At 38.2% G+C, this 23,434-nt stretch overlaps 1 protein-coding gene across 6 annotated transcripts in view; it reads right to left on the bottom strand.

Annotated features, from left to right (window-relative positions):
* Nucleotides 1-224: 224 nt before the first annotated feature.
* The window catches only part of LOC150076502 (agrin-like), a 424,773-nt gene continuing 401,563 nt past the window's right edge, over nucleotides 225-23,434 (bottom strand). For 5 of the 6 annotated variants that reach the window (XM_090387651.1, XM_090387653.1, XM_090387652.1 and 2 more), the window contains 8 exons: nucleotides 21,272-21,406; nucleotides 20,240-20,489; nucleotides 16,414-16,525; nucleotides 15,808-16,111; nucleotides 13,826-13,907; nucleotides 12,433-12,666; nucleotides 4,206-4,309; nucleotides 225-821 (listed from right to left, as the gene is read on the bottom strand). In XM_090387651.1, coding sequence (XP_090243777.1) covers nucleotides 676-821; nucleotides 4,206-4,309; nucleotides 12,433-12,666; nucleotides 13,826-13,907; nucleotides 15,808-16,111; nucleotides 16,414-16,525; nucleotides 20,240-20,489; nucleotides 21,272-21,406 — 1,367 coding nt within the window. In that variant the 3' untranslated portion in view covers nucleotides 225-675. Of the gene's footprint in view, nucleotides 822-4,205; nucleotides 4,310-12,432; nucleotides 12,667-13,825; nucleotides 13,908-15,807; nucleotides 16,112-16,413; nucleotides 16,526-18,623; nucleotides 18,730-20,239; nucleotides 20,490-21,271; nucleotides 21,407-23,434 lie in introns of those variants that run through there. The other variant, XM_090387656.1, reaches the window with a different exon arrangement.

Here is a 23,434-nt window from a genome sequence, read left to right as displayed (position 1 = left end):
CATTTAAAAGCGGCTTCTACTAATCAATGAGTAGATGCAGTTTATTATCCATTGTCTATGAAAAGCCGCAGTTTAATTTGAATCGCCTATTTCTTATTAACTAACATCTGGAAGCCGCAATTCACTTTGATTCATTGAATCAATCAAACATCTCTAGTGACTTGTTCCACTAACAATAAATGCCGCAGTTTAATTTGAATCACTATTTCTTATTAACCAACATCTTTTAGGATTAACTTTATTTCTCCACTTATATACAACCGTGTACAAAGAAAAAGGATTTGAATGTCCGGACACGCACTGAACTTGCTTCCAATAGTCATTCACATAAGGTCGTCGGGTTATTCGGCTGGTTTCTTTCTCTTCCTTTTGCTGTCATCACCGAGCGGACGCTACGAGGAAAGCTAGCACACGAGGTTTAAGTATGTGATACCACCTGACAGTTCAAAGGTAGCACGGAGTTCACACAGTCTATGGCTCTTCTTAAGTTATTTCGAGAATGGGCTGATTTTACTCGATGGGAGTGTTAGTCTTACACTGCTCCGATGAGTCGTAGTCAGAGGTTATTTCTCTTTCTTCTCCCTCCCCCAGGCGAAATTGAGGCTGTCGGACGCTCTCTTCTAGGTGGTCAGATTGTTGATTAGTATGGCACAACGTCAAGGCACTGTACAGTGATTAGGACCCTCCACAAAACTGCATATCTCCCGTACCGCGAAGTACGAGATGCAATGGCAACCCATCGATGCTGACGGAATCAATACATCCCTTGAAACCATGGTAGTAAGTAGGAGGAAGGCCGGCAGGAAGACTGGGCGAGCCACCTTGAAAACAGAAATGCGCAATGAACAGTTGAATTTATCTAAATAAGTAATTAATAACACTAAGAATACTAGATCGTTAAAAGGAACAGCCACTGGGTTTTTTTAAATTATGTTATCGTATATTTAGTAAACCATTTGGAAGAGACAACTCAGTTGCTAATCTAACAAACAATAAATCAGTTAAATACGTAAAATGATCTATTCAAAGTGGATATTTCTCTATTTGAATATATTTCCTTGTTTTTACTTTGGCATATAAAACTATCGCTCTGAATTTCAAGATATGACTCGTTTTTCCCTGCTGAACTCACTCTTTTGATGGCATAATCTTTCTCGCGAGAGGAGCAGTCCTCAATAATGCCAAGACCAGACCATCAATGCATCCAGTCCACTGCCATTTCACACAAGATTCAATCACACTTTTCTGCTTTAAAACGTACCAGAATCAGATATAGTTTAAGGCATTGTAAAGTTCCTCCTCCTGTTTTAAGAGAAAGAACGAATTTAAAGAACCAAAAATCCTATTGATTCGCATTGTAGTAATCTAATTTTCAACCGTGGGTATCTCTTATTTTCCTTTCTTGGATCATGAAAGTGGATCAACAAGTTGTCACGTTCTAATACAATACGCGATTATGTTACATAACGTAGTTAAGAACGTAAACACTTATGATACTTAATAATCTAAAGATAACACGCAATTTTTAAAAATTTATTTTACCAAGAGTGGGACAAAAGAAGGCTCCTTTCTAAGGCTCTGTAAGGATTATATTACATGCTATTATTATAGCCCTCTTGTTTGGACAATAAAGCCGGTTCTTTCTGTCTAAGAGGCACTCTCCGATTCTTTATCCCAAAATATCGAACGCGAGTGAGAAACTATTACGCCATTAATTAGAGAACTTGGCTAATCACCTGCTTGGATGCATTACACATTTGCGCGAGGAACTAGCGTTTTCTCGTCTTTTTTTTTTTTTTAAACAATGGTTCACGTGTGCGTCCAAAGTTTGTCAATTTCTCACTAAAGATTCCGCAAACCCTGTTATTATCTACTGCGGTCTTCACCATGATAACCGGTTATTACTGATCATTATCAACCTGTCAGCTGGCAGTCAGGGTCGACAACCCTTTCACGATCTCGCGCCATTAATCATTTCTGTCGGCCTGTAAACTAGAGTTCCATATTTGCCAAGTATGTCGTCCCAGTGGAAGAAAGACGAGATGCTGGAAAATACTGTGGCCTTAAAGTGACGCAAACAGTAGAACGTGTTGGGATAGAGCGATCACTGGACGCAAAGTGGTGACATCTGGTTGTTGATGTCGGGGACTTTGAGGAAACTGCTGACTCTTACAAAGATAGCAATTTAAAAAATCACTAGAGTTCTGGCTGGATTTGAGCGAATTTATAGGAATTCTTAGGGATCGGATGAAATTCCCAACCAAGGAGAGTTTCTTGCGAAATAACCGTACTCTGACTTCTATTTACAGAGTTATGCATTCATTGATCAAGTCCACATGGTTCAACAAAATAATCGTATAAATTACTATCGTTTATATTCCTCTAATCCCTCGTGGTCATTCTGGAGTATAAAGCTCTTGATTTATTCTTCTCATCTTTAAAGAATTACCATGGAAATGTTCGGAGAAAGTTAGGAACTTTGCAGCCAGTGCACCCAGTTTTCTCTCCCTCTGTCTGGTCCCTCTAATAGTTCTGCACTAACTAATTCTTGTGTTCCTCAAGGTTTCTTTCTTTCTTAGGTTGTTTTCCTCCTCTATATTAATGCCCCCATTCTTCTACTGGCTTGAAATCCTATCTGTAGTTTTGCGATGGTACCAAACTACATTCCATCTACCAGTTTCAGAAACCTTTCCCTGCAGAAACTACTGCATTTTCTCGTATGTCCTGCCAGTTAGTGAAATGCCAATTTTCAGGAATCTCTGATGGAGAGAGAGAAGAAAACTCAGTACTGTACTCCAATGCTCATCTTCAATAAATGTGCCTCAACCAGTCAACGTCCATTCTCTAAACCAACTTTTCCTCCGCTTATCGAATAACTTGCATGTTAGAAAATGATAGAGAAAATACTCTTAAAAATATATATAAATAAAATAAATAACTCTCTAGCCATAAAGTATTCAATTTTTTGATCCATTCGTTTTATTAGGAATGAATATTTTATTTGATGTCGATATAAATTATTTTAATTTTAACCTTCAGTTATGTCCTCAATTTTATAAAAACTGAAAAAAAACAAACAAAAAAAAAAAAAAGAAATCTTCGCAGGAGGTTTTGAACCCAGCACTCAGAAAGAGTAACACTTCAACTTTACTACAGAACCAGTGATGCAAAAGAAACATATTCTCTTAATGTTTTATAATAATATTTCTTCAGCCGGCCATCATTGTACTCGTCCCCATTTTACTCGTATAATAAATAACGCACCCCTGGCCCTTATGTGGTGCTTAATATCTTATAAAAAAGTATTTTTCAAATGGAACCAATCACAATATAAATAAATTGGTTGGGCTTGGGAAGAAGGGGCTCTTTATTTGAATGCTAAACGCTTTGCTCCCTCACTTCGAATTCCCCTTCCACGGTACCTTCTTCGTGCCATAGGGAATCTCTTTGAAACAATAATTCGCTTATTGTGAACAGGTAGAACCTTCTTGGTACCATTGGGAATTTCTTTTTGAAGCAAAGACAGTCGCTTATTGTGGATCACCAACTGCATCGTCGGGGCGTGATCCGTTAAAAGAAAAAGAAAAAAAATGAAAACATGGCTATAATGATGGTGTTCTTAACATACAACGTGCAGACTATGAGCTTCCACTCTACTCTCTGCACTATGGTCGTGCCAACTCTCCTAAGTCGTTTTAATTTACATAATTAGAATCAAAGGTGATCTCCCCCCGCTCTATGGGGGATCACCACGGTCATAATTTCTTTAAGTCCATACGCAACCATTTTTGTAAAATTCAGATCTCATAAAGAAGTTACGAGTTTTCTTTGGGAGACCCTTAAAAAAATCATTGTTTAAATATTTACATCTCTGCAGTCCCAGATTAGGTTGACCAATTTTTTAATATTCGTCAAACACAAAGTAACTGAATCGTGTGCTATAAAAATGAATAACACCATAAAATTCTTCATATTCTATTCCTTCTAGTTGGTTCAGAGAATAGAATATGGAGGGCTGCCATATTCTATTCTCTTCAGCAACTGGAAAGCAGAGAAACATGAGGCAGGCGATAGATGGTTATTTCCAATCTAGAGGGGTGTTGATTTAAGATGCGCTGTGTTCTGCAGACGATTCAGTTATCAAATTTATTATGTATATTAATTATCTTAAGAACAATTTATGGCTGCCCATTATAGTTACCTACCTATCCATAAGATGCCGCTAGTGTTGAGTTCTGTAGCTCCGGGTTCTGATGTGTTGTTCACAGATGGCTTGTTATCCAGTTTCAGCACTCCTAGACGTCTGTTTCTGTAACAAGAATATATTAATTGTACTGGCACTTAATAAAGATGAGCACGATATGCTAGATCAGTGAAAGTTAGGCTTATGTGATTTAACTCAGAGAAATAATCATTTGTATTGTTGAAAAGTTGGTGTCTTCCTTGAAGAATCCACAAACATTAGACATTTAGAAGTGTAATGTTTATGGCTTCTTCGCCTTAACAATTATTCCCCACAATTCACTAATCGCATCTTCAGGAAATGCATTGAACAGTTTCTTTCCCTAACTCTAAGGTGAACACTTCCTGTGCTGTTTATTCTCCACTCTAAAGAAATTTTCGTTTATTGTTATTCGGCCTGTACGAAAAAAAAGCAACTTCTTCCGTTAAATATATAATTTATAATTCACGCAGATCAGTGTTCTTTCATTCTTAGTTTAATATGGATTTTAGTTTAATAATTTGGTCATTAAAAGAAAATAATGCTGGGTATTTGTTCAGTAATCTTCGAAGAACTTCCATGATATCTGGTGGGACATGGGATTTCCTTTTTTCGAATCTTACAATCCAAAAATGACCACTGTTGGTTGGACAATCTAAAACTGTCCTCTATACTTCGGAACAGGAATGTAACAGATTGAAGAGTTATCGAGTTGGATCCGGTATGGAAGTGAGTATAAGTATGGCAGTCAGCAAGGTCAGCTACTGCTGATTTAGTAAGGGTTTAATCAGATATCCTCTTTGATCCATGTTAATGCGCAACCCACAATACATGATAAGCATTGAAAACAAAAAAAAAAAAAAAAAACATTATTCTCCCATTCTTACCAAGAAATAAAAAATAAATGACACCATCCCTGTTCGACTGACATCATAGTAAATAGACGTACATGGTCTCATCTTGAGATAACAAGAAATGATGAGGCATATTGGCTATACGCATGGATCTCAGTTGACTTACTCCCCTTGATAGTGTATACGCCGACTACAACGCTTCTGCAACTTCTGGAAGCACTGTTGATGGACTTCGCCTTGATAGTCACAGCGATCCACAAATCCTGCGTTAAAACTAATTTTCAAATGCTATTAGAAATGCCAATTTCACTACCAGCTTCGCAAATAGTCAAATGTCGATCACTTCTGATCAGATCACGAGCGGCGATTAATGGGTTTGAAGTTGGAGGGCGACCAGAGCGAAGATCGTCTTCAACGGACAAGAGGCTCTCTTTAAACTTTGAACAGTATCGAAAAGCTTCGAATGACATGTAGAGCATCTGCGAAATGCGTTTTTAATATTTTCTGTTAGAGTTTCTCTAATATTAAACAAAACTGGATGCAAACTCACTCTCAGTAAAATAATTTATTTTAAATTGCAAAGAAAAAGGTAAAACAGTTCATCTGATACTATGTCTCATGCTCTAACTTGCTATGATGCAGCAATTTGAAGATACAAAGTCATTCCCAAACTTTTTTGTAGGGAGTTCGAAATCCCTGAGCTTGTTAGCATATAACAAGTCCAATAAGCAATCTAGCTTTGTCAGGAGAAAATCAGGATGGCTCAACAACCTCGAGTACCATGTCTGATAATGTTTCTTCACCACTTTTACTGAACCCATATCTTGTCAAATTCCTGTTGATCTTTTCCTCTGGTCAGTCTGTCTTCAGGTTCCGCTTCCTCATGACTGTGTTTTTCTGGCTCACTTTTATTTCACATGTGACAATGTTAAGGTGGTGCTAACAAAGCAAAGCGTGGTGGACATCTGACTTATCGACCCTTTTCGGAAGTATCGAAGTCAGTTCTCTAACAGGATATACGCTTAATTCTCGGCTCGCTGTTCAATACTTCTAAGAACCCAATCCTAGCTCGGTTTATCAATGCTGGAACTCAAAAAAGAAAAGGGACGATAAACCCTCATTCATCCCTCAAGACTTCGAACTGGAGGCCTAACAGATCATTTTAACAGATTTAATCTTAACCAATTCATCAATGCAATGGCTCACTTTCAAGGAATCTTTAAGAAATCTTTATTGCAATAATAATGATGATAATAATGATGATACAATTCGATAGATTGCAATGTTGCCCTTCACGGCCACCAGGCCAGGGGTTAACAGTAATAATACAGTATAAATAGGGAACATTGCTATATAAAACATAGGAAATGCATATGCGGAAGTACAATTCCAAACTCTAAGTATCGTACAGTTATTTACAATACAATATATAAAGAAGATATTGGCGGAAACAGATAATTTCATATACATATAGTAGTATAAACAGGCAACGTTCTTTGCGCTGAACAGAAGTAGTTAGTCCATCATTACTAACTGTCATACTGAAGAGTTAGTATGCTGTCTTCACATCAGGTGTTATTGAAGGCTTGCAGCATTAAGACGAGCTTCGAGGAGAAGGATCAGGGACAGGGAAGTACAATTCAAGGATGCGACATCTGTATTCCCTGTCAGAAGCGAACTTGTTAAGGTCAGCATCCAAGGACTGGGCACATGAAAGTAGCTGAAAAGGCAGAAACCTATCAGATAGGTGGAGACGGCTGTGATGTGGGCATAGAGTTGGAGTCGCTCTGAGGGAAGACTGAGGGATTCTCCATGAGCACAGGTCCCAGAATAATGGTGCCGAAATCTCGCCAACCATCATTTTGATAGTCGTGGTAAGACGTTTCACCCAAATCAGCGTGGGGAGCCTGTGAATCTGAATCAAGCTGGCCATTTCAGTTGTCCTTAGCTGTGGGGGAAGTTTGTGTTTGTTTATGGCCCATTTTAAGAGCCAGTACTCAGCAGAAAAAAGTGGCCTGATTGTGCTAGTGGCAGCTGATGCCCATATCTCTGCAGCATATAAAAGCGGAGAGTATACAGTGGTTTTTATATATTTTCTAGTAGTTGTGACTTCATTTATATAATGTAGATGCTGTTTGGCAATCCATCGGAGTCGAGCTGCCAGGGTGAGGAGCTTGTCTATATGGTAACTGAAGCAGAGCTTAGGATCAAACACAACCCCGAGATCAGTATGCTTATTGACGATGGGAATTGGAGAATTACACAGAATGGGCTGAATATAAGAAGGCGTTTTCTTTAAAGAGAATATCATAAATTCAGATTTCTCTGGGTTTATTTTTAATCCGAACTGGTTGAGGTAGTTTTCAATTTCAGTCAGTGTAGTATTAATTGATCCTGTTATCATGAGAAGATCATCGTATGGAGAAATCGGTGTGAGGAGCTTTATATCATCTGCATAACATAAGATATCATACCTGGACTCAACAAGTGGAGAGATAAGTGCTGTGAACAAGAGCCCAGATAAGACACCACCCTGTGGCACGCCTGAAGAGATACTTCGCTCATATATGTGCCCATGGACAATAAGCTGGATTATTCTGTTTTGAAGGAGTGACGTGAGGAACTGTAGAGTGTCTCCCTTGATCTGGTAGTGGTCAGAAAGTAGCTTCAGCATTGCAGGAACGTTTATAGAGTCGAAAGCTGCTTCAAGGTCTACATAGGTGACTGCAAGCTCTGCTTGGGATTCAAATGCAGAGAGGATAGAGCTGGTGGTGGCTAAGAGGTTAGTCACAGTGGATCTATGAGGAAGGGAGTAATGGATTTGAGGAGGCTGATGTGGAAGAAGTTGTTTAGTTAGAACGGGGAGAAGTACCTTCTCAAGGAGCTTTAGAAGACTTGAGGCATTGGAGATTGGCCGGTAATGCTTAAGAAGTGAAGGAGATTGAGTTTTGGGGACAGGCTTCACAAGGTAGGTATTCCACTGCTGGGGAAAGAAGTGGGTTGACAAAACAGCATTAAAAATAGTTAGAAGGGGATCCAAAATATATGGGCTGAGACATTTAATAATGAATTGGGGAATTCCATCAGCACCTGCTGTCGCAGAAGCTGATGTAGAATTAATGGCAGCAATAAGCTGTTCCCTGGAGATTGATACTGCCGACAGAGTGTCAGGCGGGATTCTGGTTGTTGGAGTATGAAGATCAGGACATTGTTCCGTGTTCGAAGCAAATCTAGATATGAAGTCAAGCCACTGGTCAGGTTCAAGATTTTGGGGGAAATCCGAAGGCCGCTCAGAGTAGGGACATTTTCCGCTACGAAGGGTTCTATCCATATAATGCTTAATTGCTTTTGACTTCTGCTTATTAAATGTTGCGCGAGCTTTGGAGTAGGCTATCCTGTCATGGATACTGTGCGACTGCTTCCACATTTTGTGCAGATGCTGCTTTAACTTGAAGCTCATGTTAAGATGGGGAGTCCACCATGCTTTGGACCGAGGCATGATGGAAATTCTTTTTGATGCTGCAAATGTCGCAATAGTCTTAAGCCAGTTAGTCAGCAAATTCACTGCAATTTCTAGTTCACAGTTTTCTAAGACTGTCCATGGGATGACAGAGGCAGCCTCAACACATTTAGAAATACTCAAAAACCTGGGACTTACTATTACTTTGGTATTAGTCGAATTCACAATATTGAAGTTTGGAGCAGGTATGTGTAAAAGAACTCCAATTGGCTTGTGGTCCGAATTGAAATAAGTCTCTGGCAGGTAATCAGGTGTGCAGGGAAAAGAAGCAAGGATGAGATCTAATTGGTTGTTACCTCTTGTCGGGAGATCGTTGATCATTTGTAACCCTGTACAAGATAAGTTTGATAGGAGCATTTGCTGAAGGTTAGCTAGCTGAGGAGGAAGATTAAAATCTCCACAGACGAAGTGCAAGGCTGAAGGATGAAGCTGGTTGATGATCTTCTTGTTGCTGTTTAAAATCTCAATTTCATCCTCAGGCCTGAAGGTTATTTAAATCCCGAATTGGCATCTCACTTTCTGCCTCAAGATTAGTAGATTTATCTTCCTTGGCAAATCTTTATACAACCATTCGTGCTAAAGATTATGCCTCTCTCGACTGCAAACACTAAAGGGTTACTCCTGTTCCCAAAGCCACAAAAGCCAAACGACTTCAGGCCTATCTCTCTCTTTGTCCTCCTTTACTAAAAGTTTTACACAAAATTCTCTTGAAATCACTTTTAGGAAATTTTTTGATTTCCGGCCAACTTCAATCTACTATGCAGCCTCATTGCTTTCAAATTAAACATGTCATCAATTAACTTCCATAATTTATGCAAAATGGCTGAAAAAATTTCTCCACTGCTTATTCATTGATATTTTCACTACCATCGATTCAGTTGCTGTTGGTAGTCTTGATATATCTGCTCCACTACTATCATGCATCCCAGGACCGCTACTGAAAGTTGTCAAACAACTTTCAGTAGCGGTCCTAAGATGATACTCATCTTTCCCAACAAATTCACAACCTGCATTTGGAACATTACCTCAGACCAAAGAGGAGCCCACTCGGTCTTGTTGTCCTTGCTTTACCATTTACTTGCCTTTACTATTTTCCTCGGTTTTCCGGCCCTTCTCGTAATGTCCACCTTCTCAATCCATTGTATATGGCTCAATAATTTATCGCACTAAACTTTCTGATTAGCTTGTTAACTACTCTAAGAACAAGTATCCACCATTTGCTCCTGTTACAATCTCTTTTCTATAGATTAGAATCCATTCTAAAGTAATTCATCCTTTTGGTTTATGAAATTCGACCTCGCTATCCTTCATAATCAGCACACTATCCGGAAATATTTTACCATCCATATTCTCCTTCACTTCCTCTATGTATTATTAATCTAGTCTTTCATCTCAGCCGAATATACTCTCATCAGGTGGTTAAATGCCAAGCTCGGATTTCCTATTGTGTCATCACAACTTCAACTGTATACCAGAAATTGAAACAGTACCTGTCATTGTTCGCTGGATATACAAAGTTATTCAATGTTTTGCATCTCTGATCACTTGCCAAAGTGACTTCCTGAACATTTGAGACATTGATGAATAACTGATAAGTTATACCTAAGACTACAAGAACCACCCGTCTCTTCAGTCTATCTTTTCGATCTTTTAATTAAATTTAAATTTGCGGTGTAATTTTGTATCTTTTCTAACTTGTAACAACAAACCAAACTTAACTACCCATGTTTTCAAGATTTCTCTTATCTATCTTAAGCAAGATAAGGGCAGTTCATGTTTTTCGTTGCACTTATGGATTGTCAAGAGTTCCTTATTTCCGAGAGATAAGGGCGTAGGAAATTGAACTAATACGAAGGTGAGTGTAACGAAGAGTATAATTCAGAGCTTCGTGATGATACTTTAAGTCTGTGTCGACTAGGTGACATTTCTTACTGCTTCCTTTCTCCATCACGCAGTTATCTTCTCCAATTCATTACTGTTGAAAGGGAGGATTATCTCTCACCATCTAATAGACTTTTCCGCACTTACAAGCAACAGCTTTGGTCATCTTACGAAAAACATAAATGGTATGGCTTTCCTGTAGCAGCTAAGGAATGAACTTACATTCTACAGAGTAAGAACATTGCAGAATGGCTAAATTTCTTGAAAATAAGAAGTTATTGTTGATGACAAAACACGAAGAGAAGTGAATCATCACACATAAAGGATAATAAAAATTACCTATTGTACATAAAATCATTGAATTCGCCATCGCGAGTGAAACGAATCATTTGTATTTTAAACTTAGCGCGAATGTAAGACCTCGTGCATGCGATAGGGAACTGTGATGGATAACTTCACTTCTCTATTTAGCATCTTTGAAATACATTGGGGCTGAAAACTATGGAAGAAAAAAACATAAAGGCTTAAGTAAATATAAATTCTTTTATCAGATTATGAAGAAACGTTACTGAGGAATTATTTTAAAAGTTTCTTAATGATGATGGCATCTCTATAATCAACAAAAGCATATCTTAATAAGGTCTGATCCTCTTGAACAGCAATACAAAAGTGAAATGTAATGCTCGAGAGCCAGACACTGGAGTATCAAATCCTATATTCATTTAGGGACTGGCGCAAGCTCAGAGAAATTTCTGAGAGTGGAAAGGAGCAGTAACTGGCAACTCTCCTGCTTAGAGCTTCCTAGCCATACTCTACTGGCTCCTGGCACAGCTGGAACAATTCCTGCAGTCCTTTTCGGTTTGCAATTAATCGATCTCAGACAGAGGGAGTAAGATTTTTCTGCGAATTATGCTGGGCTGATTTGGTTTAGTGGAATGAACTTCATAAAGTCCATGGAAGCAGAGTCAAGGCGAAACAGCGTAAGATTCCTGACTTGTCCACAAGGAGCATGGAAGTAGATTTTACTAAGGATATCAGATGCTTCATAGGTTCAAGTGATTACTTTGGCTAGAAGGATGGCGTCAGCGGTAACCCTTCTAGTGTTTACAGGCCTCAAATGAAAGTGATCACACAACGATTCATAGTAGAGTGATAAAATAAAGGGTTACGGAACGTAAGATGACGGACAAAATTTTCTGGACTGCTTCAATATTGTTCATTAAGGATTGGCAGAACAATGGTTTTATAAAGGATAACAGCACATTTGTAGTTTTTGAACTTGCAGGTGGTCGTTTTAATAAATCCTGGTGCTTTGAATGCTTTGCTGGTGACTTTAAGGTCATGGACATAAAATTTAGCGCTGCTGGAGAAGAGAACCCCCAAATTATTAACTTAAGATGATCACAGAGTTACCTGTACTCCGTATTTATTATTTGTGGAGATCTGCAGGATCAGAAAGAGATTACTTTGCACTTCGAAGGGTTAGGAGACAAGCCATTGAGAGACAGCCACTGAGAAAATTTATTGAGGGAGCATTGAAGCTGTTGAGAATCGTTTGTTTCCTTCATTGCTGAGTAGATCTTAAGTTTATCTACATAGAGACCAACTTGAACATTGGCGGTGCAGATGAAAGAAGGAAGATCGTTTATGAAAACAATGAAAAGTAGAGGACCTATGGGGTGGGGGAGCCTTGAGATATTCCACTCAGTGGTATAAAATGATCCGTTTTTTTTCTATCATTATTATGATAAACAAATCAGCTCAGGTAATTTATTCCTTAAAGAAACCAGCAAACGAAATAGAAATTAAAATTGTTCATGTCTCAATTCTAAATGTTTATGCCGCCAAAAATATTTCTTGACCTCTACTACTCTTATAGATGAAAAGTTTCTCGTCTTAATTATAATCTTACACTAATGTTAGTTACCGAATTAAGTTTATAAAGGACCACTTACCGTTTTACAACCGCTGTGTGCCAAGAGCCATCATCCACCCTTGCTTTACTTTTTATGATGAGTAGATCCTTTTGTTTTCCTAAGTTAAAGCTGAGTTCTAAATGCCCACGTGAGACGGATAAGGCAAGGTAATCTCCCCGAGTGGTGGCGCCTTTGTTTGTCCATAGCAAAAGCCCATTGCGATGCTTTGTACTGAATTTAATTTCGTAATGATTATCCCTCTGAGAGGTGGCTCTGTTAGAGGAGAGAAAAGAAAAGAAAAGAACAGAACAATGATTAGAATCTGTTTACTTCAAACAAAAACAAAAGAGATAATCGCGTACTTCACTGTTTTAAAGTCTAAACATCATGGACACAAGAATAGCGAGAGATGACTGAGTCTATTTTTAAATTTTGTTGGAGATTACACACGTTGTAGTGTGGGAATTTCTTTCATAGTTAACCAGAGATGGATTTAAATGAATGGTCCATCTTTGGTGTTCTGCACAGAGAATGGGTAGCTGTAAATATATTATTGTTGAAACTTTCCATAACTGCTGATCCTATCAAAAGAATGTAAATTGTTTCGCTATTGACGTATATCTGGACACGTATGTGTTTCTGTGAGTGGAGAAATACTCTAGAACTGAGGTTGAAAAGTTCAGTACTGAGCTAGACAGCCTTTTTTAACTTTCAATTAATATTTTGAAGAATTCTACATTCCAGCCCTTGTTTTTTTCAGAGCGACACTTCAAAAGTTAAAAAGCCACATGCGGTTCGCAAGCCAATCTTTAGCCACCCCTAGTATATAAAGGAATTGAACTGGTTGTTGCAGGGTTTTAGACGCTTGTGCCACTTAGCCTATATTGCGCCGCATAAAATATCTGTTCTGTGGTCGATTTTCTGTTTGATGGACGAAAAACCCGAGTTTCCGGGAGAAAAAATCATGCTACTGTCTCCTGAGATCGACTAACTCGGATAGGTTGTGAAAAAAGCCCATAACATTTCCTCACTTCATCGACGGGACTCGAACTCAGATCTTTTCCACCCATTGTGGGGAGGACAGCAATCCTACCAACTGTGCCACCCACGAGGGCTTGGCCTTCCTAATTATCTTTAGAATTTCCCACAAAAGTGAAATTTGCACTTATCCTAAAAGGAATATAAATTTTACTTAAGAATTAAATTATTAAGTTATTTATCATCTTAAAGCGTCGTCTGGACACAGTCTCGTCTCAACAAATTGGACGCCTACCTTATAAAGAGAAAATTTCAACACTTCTTTACAAATTCATACTTGCTTCTTTGGAATTAATGTCCACGCTGATCTGATTTTGTCTTTCTGTGTTGGTTGAACTACTTAGTAAGGAAATTAAGTAATTTTTTTTTTTTTTACCAAAGATACGTTTCTAACCTTTTGGCGATTTTGTTAGGGAAGTTCAGATATGTAGTACCATTGAAAGCGACGGGCTTCCTGATGTCCTTCTTAGCCATATCTATAAATTTAAAAAAAAAAATCGTTGTATTGTTTCATTGTGGTTTTTGTTACTGATAAAATATATACAACAGCAAAGCCTACATATGATATAATTATACTTATGAAAACAACAACAGAACTGAATCACACTAAAAATATCTGAAAACTCTTGAATGGTTTTAACCAATAGAATATATTCCTGATATTTTCTGTTTATTTGGTAAAATGAAAGCTCTTAGGCAATTAAGAAAGTAGTTTTAGTGAGAACTAATCGAAGCTGCACATTTCCGGTTCAGATAACAACCGGAAGTGTATATGGCTTCAGGTAGTTGGGAAGGACCCCAAGTTTTCACTTCCATAACTGGGAATTAGGATTAATATAACCAAATGATGCAGTAAAGCAAGGTTATAGGGCATCTGATGGGGAAAAAAAAAAAATGTGTGTGTGTGCCGAGCACGCGTAGCGGAAGTTAGGTGAAACTCCTTTAGGCGGACATTTATCACTTAACCTAGGATCCGTATTGACCGTATGAATGCCGCAGGCGACGAATCTGCATGAATGGGAGCCTCGTAGATACGAGACGTTCAGTTACCAAATCTAGTTTCGGCAAGTGTTGTGGCATCGGATGATATCTAAAACCATTTGACTTCGATAGAACGATTTGGAGTACTTCTACCAGTCGGTTTTGGCTTCTTCGCTTACGACTCAGTTTCGAGGACTATTCATAGTTTCCCTTTACATGACTCCTTCCAAATTCACTTCTAACATTTCTTGGGAGATATAAGGATGTGAATGGACCTTCTCTGGCTTCTTCGTTCAACTTCATCGCACGCTGTAATTCTCTGTTTTGTAATTTGTATTCAATGGAGATGGTTTCGGTAGTCGTATTGAATATATACGTGCTGTACGTAGTAAGAGCCGGGCATTGTGCGTTGACGAATTGAATTTCAGTTCTATTAACGGCGATTCTAATAAGCGAAAACAGGAGGAATGTTATCCAAAGACTATAAAAGTAACTGTATAAAGAACATATTTACACTTTATTACCTTACCAATTAACAAAATTAAATGATACGAGAAAATCTAAAGAATATTTACATTCTTTCTGGGAATACCTGGAAATACACGGTCGATTACACCGGGTATTCGCCCTCCCAATTACTAACCGGGCAGGGCATAACGCTGCTTAACTTCGCTGATCGTACGAGAACCGGGGCATTTAGCCCATTACGATAATTCGCTGTTCAGAATGCCAGTAATGAGTTTACTTATGGCAACAGTCACATTTTGGTTGAGTGTTTTGTCAATTCATGTACGCAAGTTACTCTCATCTGAAAACTGCTTTGAGCGTGCCTAAAATCTGGGATTACTGGTGCCCATATGTAGTACTTTTCTTTTGTTAAACTGCAACTGTCATTTCTCAACCCATCTGTCTATTTTTCTAGATTTTGTTGCAGTATCTTACCTTGATTACTGTCATTAACCACCTTCCAATCTTTGTATCATTTGCAAACTTAGATATTAACCCTGATATACCTTCATCGATATCATTAATAGATATAGAAAACAAAAGCCAAGCACTGAACCCCGAGGGCTTCCATTAATAACATCAGTCCACGAAGTAAGGTGTCTATTGATAATCAGTTTCTGTCTTCTACAATAAATCTTCCCTTTATCCAGATCCATAACTTGACCTTAATATCACACTTCTCCAATTTCTATAGCAGTCTTTTATTTGCGTTACAGTAACAGTATACAAATTACACTAAGTGAACCCTTAATGTAATTTGTAATCCTATTTAAATGTAAAAAGGAAACTTACAATTCATGCATTTATAAAATATATATATCAACAAACGTATTCCATACATTTACAGCAATTCGAAAAAAAACTAAGTAGTAAAATCTTTACACGTACATTTCTCGCATCTCTTCCCCATGAATTTCATTGGGCAACGACAGGTAACTTCATTCAGATGCGGCACACACACCCCACCATTCAGACATGACCTGTCGCTACAAGGCGGCCCGAAATACTCCTTCACTGCTCTGGACTTTATCGCCCTTGCCATTAAGTTATCCCAGACTTCCCCATTTATGATTATTCGTTGTATAGCTCCATCTAGTCCTTTTGTAACTCCTGACTTTGGATGCACCTTGTGGGATGTCGGGAATCCACCGATGTAAAGGGGCTGTTTCAGATTGAGAACGTCTAAAGGACCCTGAGGAAGGGGAAAACCACGTTGATTATCAGCAATCAATGATTATAAAGTTTTGTAATCAATTAACATATCAATAGTTAATTTGATATCTAACTAAATAAATGCTTGGAGGTTGTTGACGATTATGTGAAAAATAAGACCATTTATTTTGCTACTACAGAATGTTTTATCTGTACCTCAAAAAACTTCTTAAAATTATAGATTTCCATCTCCAAATTTCCTGTTGTAGTGTTATTTTCCAGTAGTTCAATCCATGCAAGATTTATATATCTTTTTCAATGTACTATTATATTCAAACTCACCCTTGATTCCCCAGATGCTACTGGACCATCCTGGACTTTCAGAGATCCTCGTTTCCTTTGTCGGGTGACTTTCACTGAATGCCATCTGTTCAACGAGACTGGATGTGTGCTCCTAAAAGTAGAAAAAAACATGATGGTAGAATCATGAAAGGGGAAAAAATATTTATGAATATTTTTATATAAGAGAGACTCGTAAAAATCATAAACGTGGTGTAGTATTTAAAACTCAATAATCAACTCCAAACTTCTGAAAGTATTGTCTCTGATAGAATATCCTATTATTATCTCCTTCTAATGGGATTTTTTTCAAACCTTATTAATATTATACAACACATTTTCTCCTTTATGGGATTTATTTCTGCCCCATGATGGGTACTGCTGCCAAGTGCATGGGATGGTGGGTTGCGTCCAGTTACTACTATTATTATTACCGTTGGTCGAGGAACATTCTCACTACCTTTCATGTCTTCAGGATCCCTGCTTTATCGAATTCCATGCATGGGTTCTCTGCGAGGCCTATGCTGCTAGATTCTTATGAAGATTCTTTGGTACTATGCCGTTCGTTGACTTGGTGATCGGGATGGTCATTGCTTGTTCCGTATGTCACATTTCTTTTGACTTCCAGTCTTAGGTCTGTGTACGTCCTGATCTTTTCCTCACATGTGTTCTGGAGGTTGTTGGTATTGGGCACCGCTATGTTGTTCAAGTAGGTTGTCTTCTCGTTTATGAGGATTATGTCTGGTCTGCTCGATCGTCTTGTCAGTTATTATGGCAGGGTTCCAGTATATTTTGTGAGTAGGTTTCTCTAATATGACCTGAGGTTCGTACTTGTAGTAAGGTACACGTTTTTTGATCAACTAGTATTTTTGCGCTAGCTTCTGATGCCATCCTGGCGACCTGGTCATGAATTATTATATTTGAGAAGACTGTTTCTAAATAAATATCCAACTTTTTTTACAATATGAAAAAGAAAACGTATTATCTTCTATTAAAAATCTAAGGTACATATTGAGTATGTTTGCATATCGAATTCAGCTTGCATATTGAGTTCTCGCACTTCTAATCTTCACAGTATCAAGAATACAAACCTTGCACTATTACGTTGACTACTGTATCCACTTTTCTGATTGCAGTGAACAGTCTATTAAGCAATACTGATTTAAGCACTTTAACATACAACCAGTGGCTCAAAATTAAGGCAAAAAATTTAAGATTCTGCATAATGGAATCGGCAAGTACAGAATTGCAAAAGACGAGAAAAAAAAATACTAAAAGATACTAAATGGTCTTCCTAATAATATTGCCGCTATGATTTACACCACAAGTAATAGTTCTCAATGAGATGGAGAATGAGAATTATGGTTATTTCTAATTGGTGGGTGCCTAAACGTCACTGATGACCTAAATCAACACGGCTAGAAAATATTTAAATGGTGTGGATACTACAGAGGGAAGAAACTTCCATGTACAAAACACGGCAGCATACCATTAATAAAACGATCTAATAATAATAAGCAACTAAGACTATGAGGAGTCAGTATCTAGCATCCCTAAATGCCTGTATTCGGTCAATTTGCTGTTTTCTGGATGAAAAACCTGAGTTTTTTCCAGAGAAAACCCTGGGACCCTTGTTTCGGATCGGATAATTCAACCAAGTTATGAAAAATGCCCATAAAAATCCCTTCTTCAATGGATTTCCAAATGAGGCCTTTTCCAGGATGGGAGGCTAGTGATCAGAACCAGCATGCTACTCGTGAGGGCAACCAGGTGAGTGCGCGAAAATATATGTTCCTTGAAATTCAAAGAAACAGAGTTCACAATTTACGTTTATATCAAATGACCAGGTAATTACTTCTCTGAACACTCAAAGAACCTGAACAGCAAAGAATCGTGATTATTCTGAAGTTCTGTTAAAGATAACAACAATAGAATTCGTCTAGAAGTCGAACTGTTTTGATGGTATTTAGAATGTTTGGTCCCAACCCAAATCGTTAATAAATTGCAGCCATAAATAGAAATGCAAACACAAATGATTTATGATTCTATTCAAACTGAAAATAAAGAATTAATGTCTATTAATTTCTTTTTTGGCAACAAATAACACTTAACTAATTTTATAACTTTTAAATATTATCAAAATATATTTCTTACTGATATATTTAACTGACTGAACAATACCTTGAAAAGTGTTCAACTCTGGTCAAAATCCGGGTGTACTCTTGAGGTTTGCAATTTGTTACTAAATGTAGGATGTGAAAAGGGATTATCGGGAAAAAAGTGCTAACTTACCTCAGTTCCACCAACTCCTCGTTTTCACTGACAGCACAAGGAAAAAGAAATACATTTAAGTTCATTAATCCAAATAATCAAAAATATATGAAATTTAATTTCACGTTAAGGTGGGGGGGAAGACTATTTCCCCTTCCCAACAAACTCCGTTTATCGATAATGTCATTGCAAAGCAATTTATTGGGAAAAAAATTCTTATCGATTTCCGGATTTAAAATCATTTTTTAGATCTTTAGCTAAACGAACAACTTTCAGCGAACGGGAAGTTCTAACCATCTTCGTTAATTCTATTTTTAATCACTTCCTCACACCGCTACATTCAATTTCTCTCTCTCTCTCTCATCCCGTGGGAGCATACCCACTGTTATTTTATTCCATGTCTCAGGGAGACGAATTCTGAACAAACACGCAGTTTACGATATAATTAAACTTTCATATTATGATGTTTCATCATTATTGTTAATATGAAATTCATGTATCGCAAATATACAACGCATTTCTTTCACCATCTATGTTAGAATACTAGTTTCTGCAAAAAAATATTAATTCTTCAATGTGGTTGGTTAGTTGGTGCTGATTTTGTGGCTGGGTTCACCGCCTCCTTTCCCATGAACTCTGAATGAGTGAGATCCAACAAAGAACGGATATCCATTTGGGAATCATGCAGTATTTCTTGACTGTAAAACCGTTGTTCAAACTGTATACCTCCTGGAAGTATACAGGTTGAACAATGCAAGCATAATAACCTGGACCTATGCAATATATATATGCTGCATCCCACAGATATCTTCTGAAAAACCTGGACCTGAACTGACACTTCTTTTGGATTTTGAGCGTCAGTATAAAACGACACAAACTCGGCGAACACCTGCTCGTAAATAGACAGTGGAATTATTGCTTTGTTTGAACTCCAAAAGGAGAAATCACAAGATGGAAAGTGAAAGTATCAAGGAGGGGTAGTTGAAAAGATGACTGAACACTCTATTGCCAGATTTATTTCTGTAAAAATCTTACGCATCTGATGCAAAATGGTCTATTAGCTGTAGGGTGGGTATCGAAAACATATATATATATATAGTGTGGAGGAAATATCGAACCCCATATTAGATAATATGTTGAAGACAAATGCGCACAGCAAACAAAAAGAGGTGGATCATTTGCCTCCACGTATAAGCGGGTTGAAACATAGGATCTTGCCATTGCAAAGCACTGTTCCTGGCAGAGGCATGTACTAGAGAACCATACTCTATTTGGGGCTGAACTAGGGCTCGACAGGTGAAGAAGAATCCACCAATGTGTACCCCAAGAAGTAGAAGAAAGGTTGCGAGAGATGTTGTTTTCCCCAATAATTGACGAACACCCTTAAGTAAAGTTAAGCCCTAAAAATATAAAGTCTGATTCTACGTATTTACATTCAATACATCCCTACATAATTTTATCCAGATAGTTGACTAATAAAAGTCCGTTTTGTGGTAAATAAAGAGTCCACCAGAGTGGCAGAAAATAACATTTTGTAATTTGAAACATTATTACTCACGTGATGTTGGAGATTCCACTGCCAAGGTTATAACGGAACTGGACGTAACCATCGACGAGATTAATCGCCACAAAATCTCCTTTCCCACTTGGAAGTTGGCCATTATAGAGTAATAATCCGTTTGGAGTGCGGGTCCAGAACCAAATTACAACGGTGAAGGCTTGACCAGCATTTTGTAGTGTAGGAAGCTCCAAATAAGAAGAATGGCCATCAAAATCCGGGATAAAAGGCTTTTCTATTTCTTTATGAACTAAAAATATAAATAATATTATATAAAATAGCACATCTCACTAAAAATTAATTTTGTCAAACAAATTTGATTATTTCCCTCAACAAATGATCACCATTGTATAATACAGTACACGAAAAAATATGTACACAGCATATCAGCCACAGAATGGTGTTGTAAACTGAAATTAATAAGAATGAATGACATTAAAAATATTTAAATAACTCATTATTCAATTGAATCAATTAGACAAACTTCTGCACCCTCAGTCCGTTTCAAACATGTCCAGGTCAACCTCCAAAAAATGAATGGTCTTAATCGTCAAATATACTTTTTTTTCCCAGCAGAAACCTTACCATTTTTGCTTCAATTGCAGAACAGTATTGGATCGCAACTCTAGAAATGAATTGTGAATCATTTCAAAAGTTAAGACACCTCACGAATATTGGTGGTCTTCTACTCTGTGCTTAGATGACCATTTGAGTTGCACATTGTTGTAGGAATATGTAATATTTATGCATTACACTCTTGAGTAGAGTCTAGTATTCCATGAAAAAAATTCTTTTTCCATGGAATATTAGCTCCTCTTCAAACAGAATAATATTCTGTTTGAAGAGGAGATACAGGATTTCTTTCTTTTCCTTTTCAACAAGAACCCACCCTTTGAAATTTAGTTGCTTAGACTGTTGTCAGATGAGACTTACGTTGATTCTCATTCATTCTATAAGCGTACCCCATTCTGATTAATAATAATCGCTACTTATTTTGTCCTATATTTTATAAGAAATGAAAAAGATGCTTACGTTCTTCACAGAGCCGCCCTGTTCGTCCTGGAGGGCATCGACAGGAGAATCCACCTTGAGGTAAAACTGCACACGTGGCACCAAAAGAACAAGGATTGCTTGTGCATGGATCGAGTGGAGTTTCGCACTGTTTTCCTGTTTGGAAGAAGAATAATTGTCATAAATATTTACGCAACATACAAGTGAGAAGTTAAAGAATATTCATTTGAATTTAGTTTGAGTCTAGTTTAATTAGTATATTTAAAAACACACGCAAGAGAAGTATATGCAACATTACATGAACGTTGAAAATAATTTGAGAACTCTTCTAAACAATTTCGCTAGATGGCGTCATTTTAGGAGTTTTTTGAAGGACACCGTTGCTTGGAATTCTTAAACTTCAAGTGACCATCTTTAACTGCTAACGACAACTGGAATGCTGATGTCTCTTTCCATAGTAAACTACGAGTTCCTGCATTCATCGATTTATCTGCGTGACACGTAAGTGTACGTGGATGTACTGGCAACCAGGGATTGTGCGAGGAGTCTCTTGAAAGTCACCTTCGTGTATTACATGAGATTTTGACGAAGCGACTGTGTCACACTGGTCTGAAGATGTTTATGGTCACGTTGCGTACTTCAAGGTGCTGTTCTTTTGCGTTTAAACTTCGGGGTTCAGTTGAAACTTGAACCATTTCTTCTTATTTTCATGTACACTCAAAAAAGAAAATGCAAAAGTGTCAACTGTTAGCTATTTGACGTCTATACACAGCCATTTCAGTTAAGCATCCTTTCCCCTGTTTTTGCCCAAGACGATGCAGAGAAGGATTTGGTGTCTTCCAGAAAACTTTTTCCAAACTATAATAATTTCAGAAGGGCATTTTCTGCTTTCCTTTCAAAACTTACCGCAATATTTCGCCTCCATATATTATCCTACTATATGTTTTTTTCAAAATTGGGCGTGATGCTAATGCTCTCGCCAGCCATCGAGTGCTTAGAACCTCATGGATCTTAATTTTGTTCACTTCAAAATGTTGCCATATCTCTGCTACTTGCGTTAGTCTATTTCGGATATGAAAATTCACCAGAATTTCCGAAGCTATGCATCCGTAATATCAACAAAGAACTGTTCAGGCAGGTGAACGGTCAGTGATGGTCTGGGGCCTGTTCAACTAGCACACGTTGGGACCTCTGGTACGTCTAGACGCATGTCAACGGGCCAGGTTTTACGTGTCCATCTTGCAGACCATCTGCATCGTGCACCCACAGTGCAATGGACTCTTCCAGCAGGACAATGCGCCTCGCTACAGAGCCAGAGCCGTGGTGACTAGAACATGGTTCGAAGTGCATTCAGCATATTTTACCACCTTGGAATGGCCTCCCTGTTTATCGGTTCATGCCCCATAAACAGGGAGGACTTCCAATATGACTCTGTTCTTGATTCAATTAGTGATTCTAAAGAAAAAAAGGTCAGGTTACCCTCCACTTCGGGAGGGTTTCATGCTCCCGTGGGTTTCAACTTCTATTCCAGACCGATACAACAATACAAATGCTAAATTTCATCGAACTTGTTCATCCTTCTCGTGCAGACTTTCTTTACCTTAACCGAGAAAATTTTAAAAAGTAAAATTGTGGTAATATTGAGTGAATGAAAGTTATTAATTTCATGTTCTATCTTAGCCTCTTCACCGGACAGACTGATGGCTATGCAGGCCCTCAGAGGCCCTTATGGTTATCCAAGCTGACAACCGTGCTGTAGCTTTCCTAGCTGGCATGGTGAGGGATGCTGACAATGGCCTTTAGGGTAACCCCCAGGCCAGTGTGAGACAGAGCTCCAAAAAGCACGCTCCCCCGTAGAAATCTGTTTCCCTATGTTCTTTTATTCTTACCACCTGGGGTGGTTGAGTCTGCTTCCCCCAACCTGTGTAGCCGTACCTTCTTTTGCCTGGTGGCTCACCCTACCACCCAATTTCAACTCACAGTCTCTGGACCAGGATGGGCGTCATGTACCAGGGGGATCCCTTTACTGTCTCTCCTTTTAAATCAGGCTAGTGTCTCAACACTTCCCCCTCTGTTCTCTACCTATTTTATCCCACCATCTTCCTATCTCCCCATTATCTCCTTTCCAATATTTTTTTTGGGGGAGGCTGGCTCTCCTCGGATCCCTAGGCTGCCCCAGGGTTC

The sequence above is a fragment of the Mastigoproctus giganteus genome, chromosome 13 (genome assembly GCF_048544385.1).
Source record: "Mastigoproctus giganteus isolate SK-2022 chromosome 13, ASM4854438v1, whole genome shotgun sequence".
NCBI classification, from domain to species: Eukaryota; Metazoa; Arthropoda; class Arachnida; order Uropygi; family Thelyphonidae; genus Mastigoproctus; species Mastigoproctus giganteus.
Note: the sequence above shows the minus strand (reverse complement) of the source record. Positions and strands in the feature narration are given on the sequence as shown.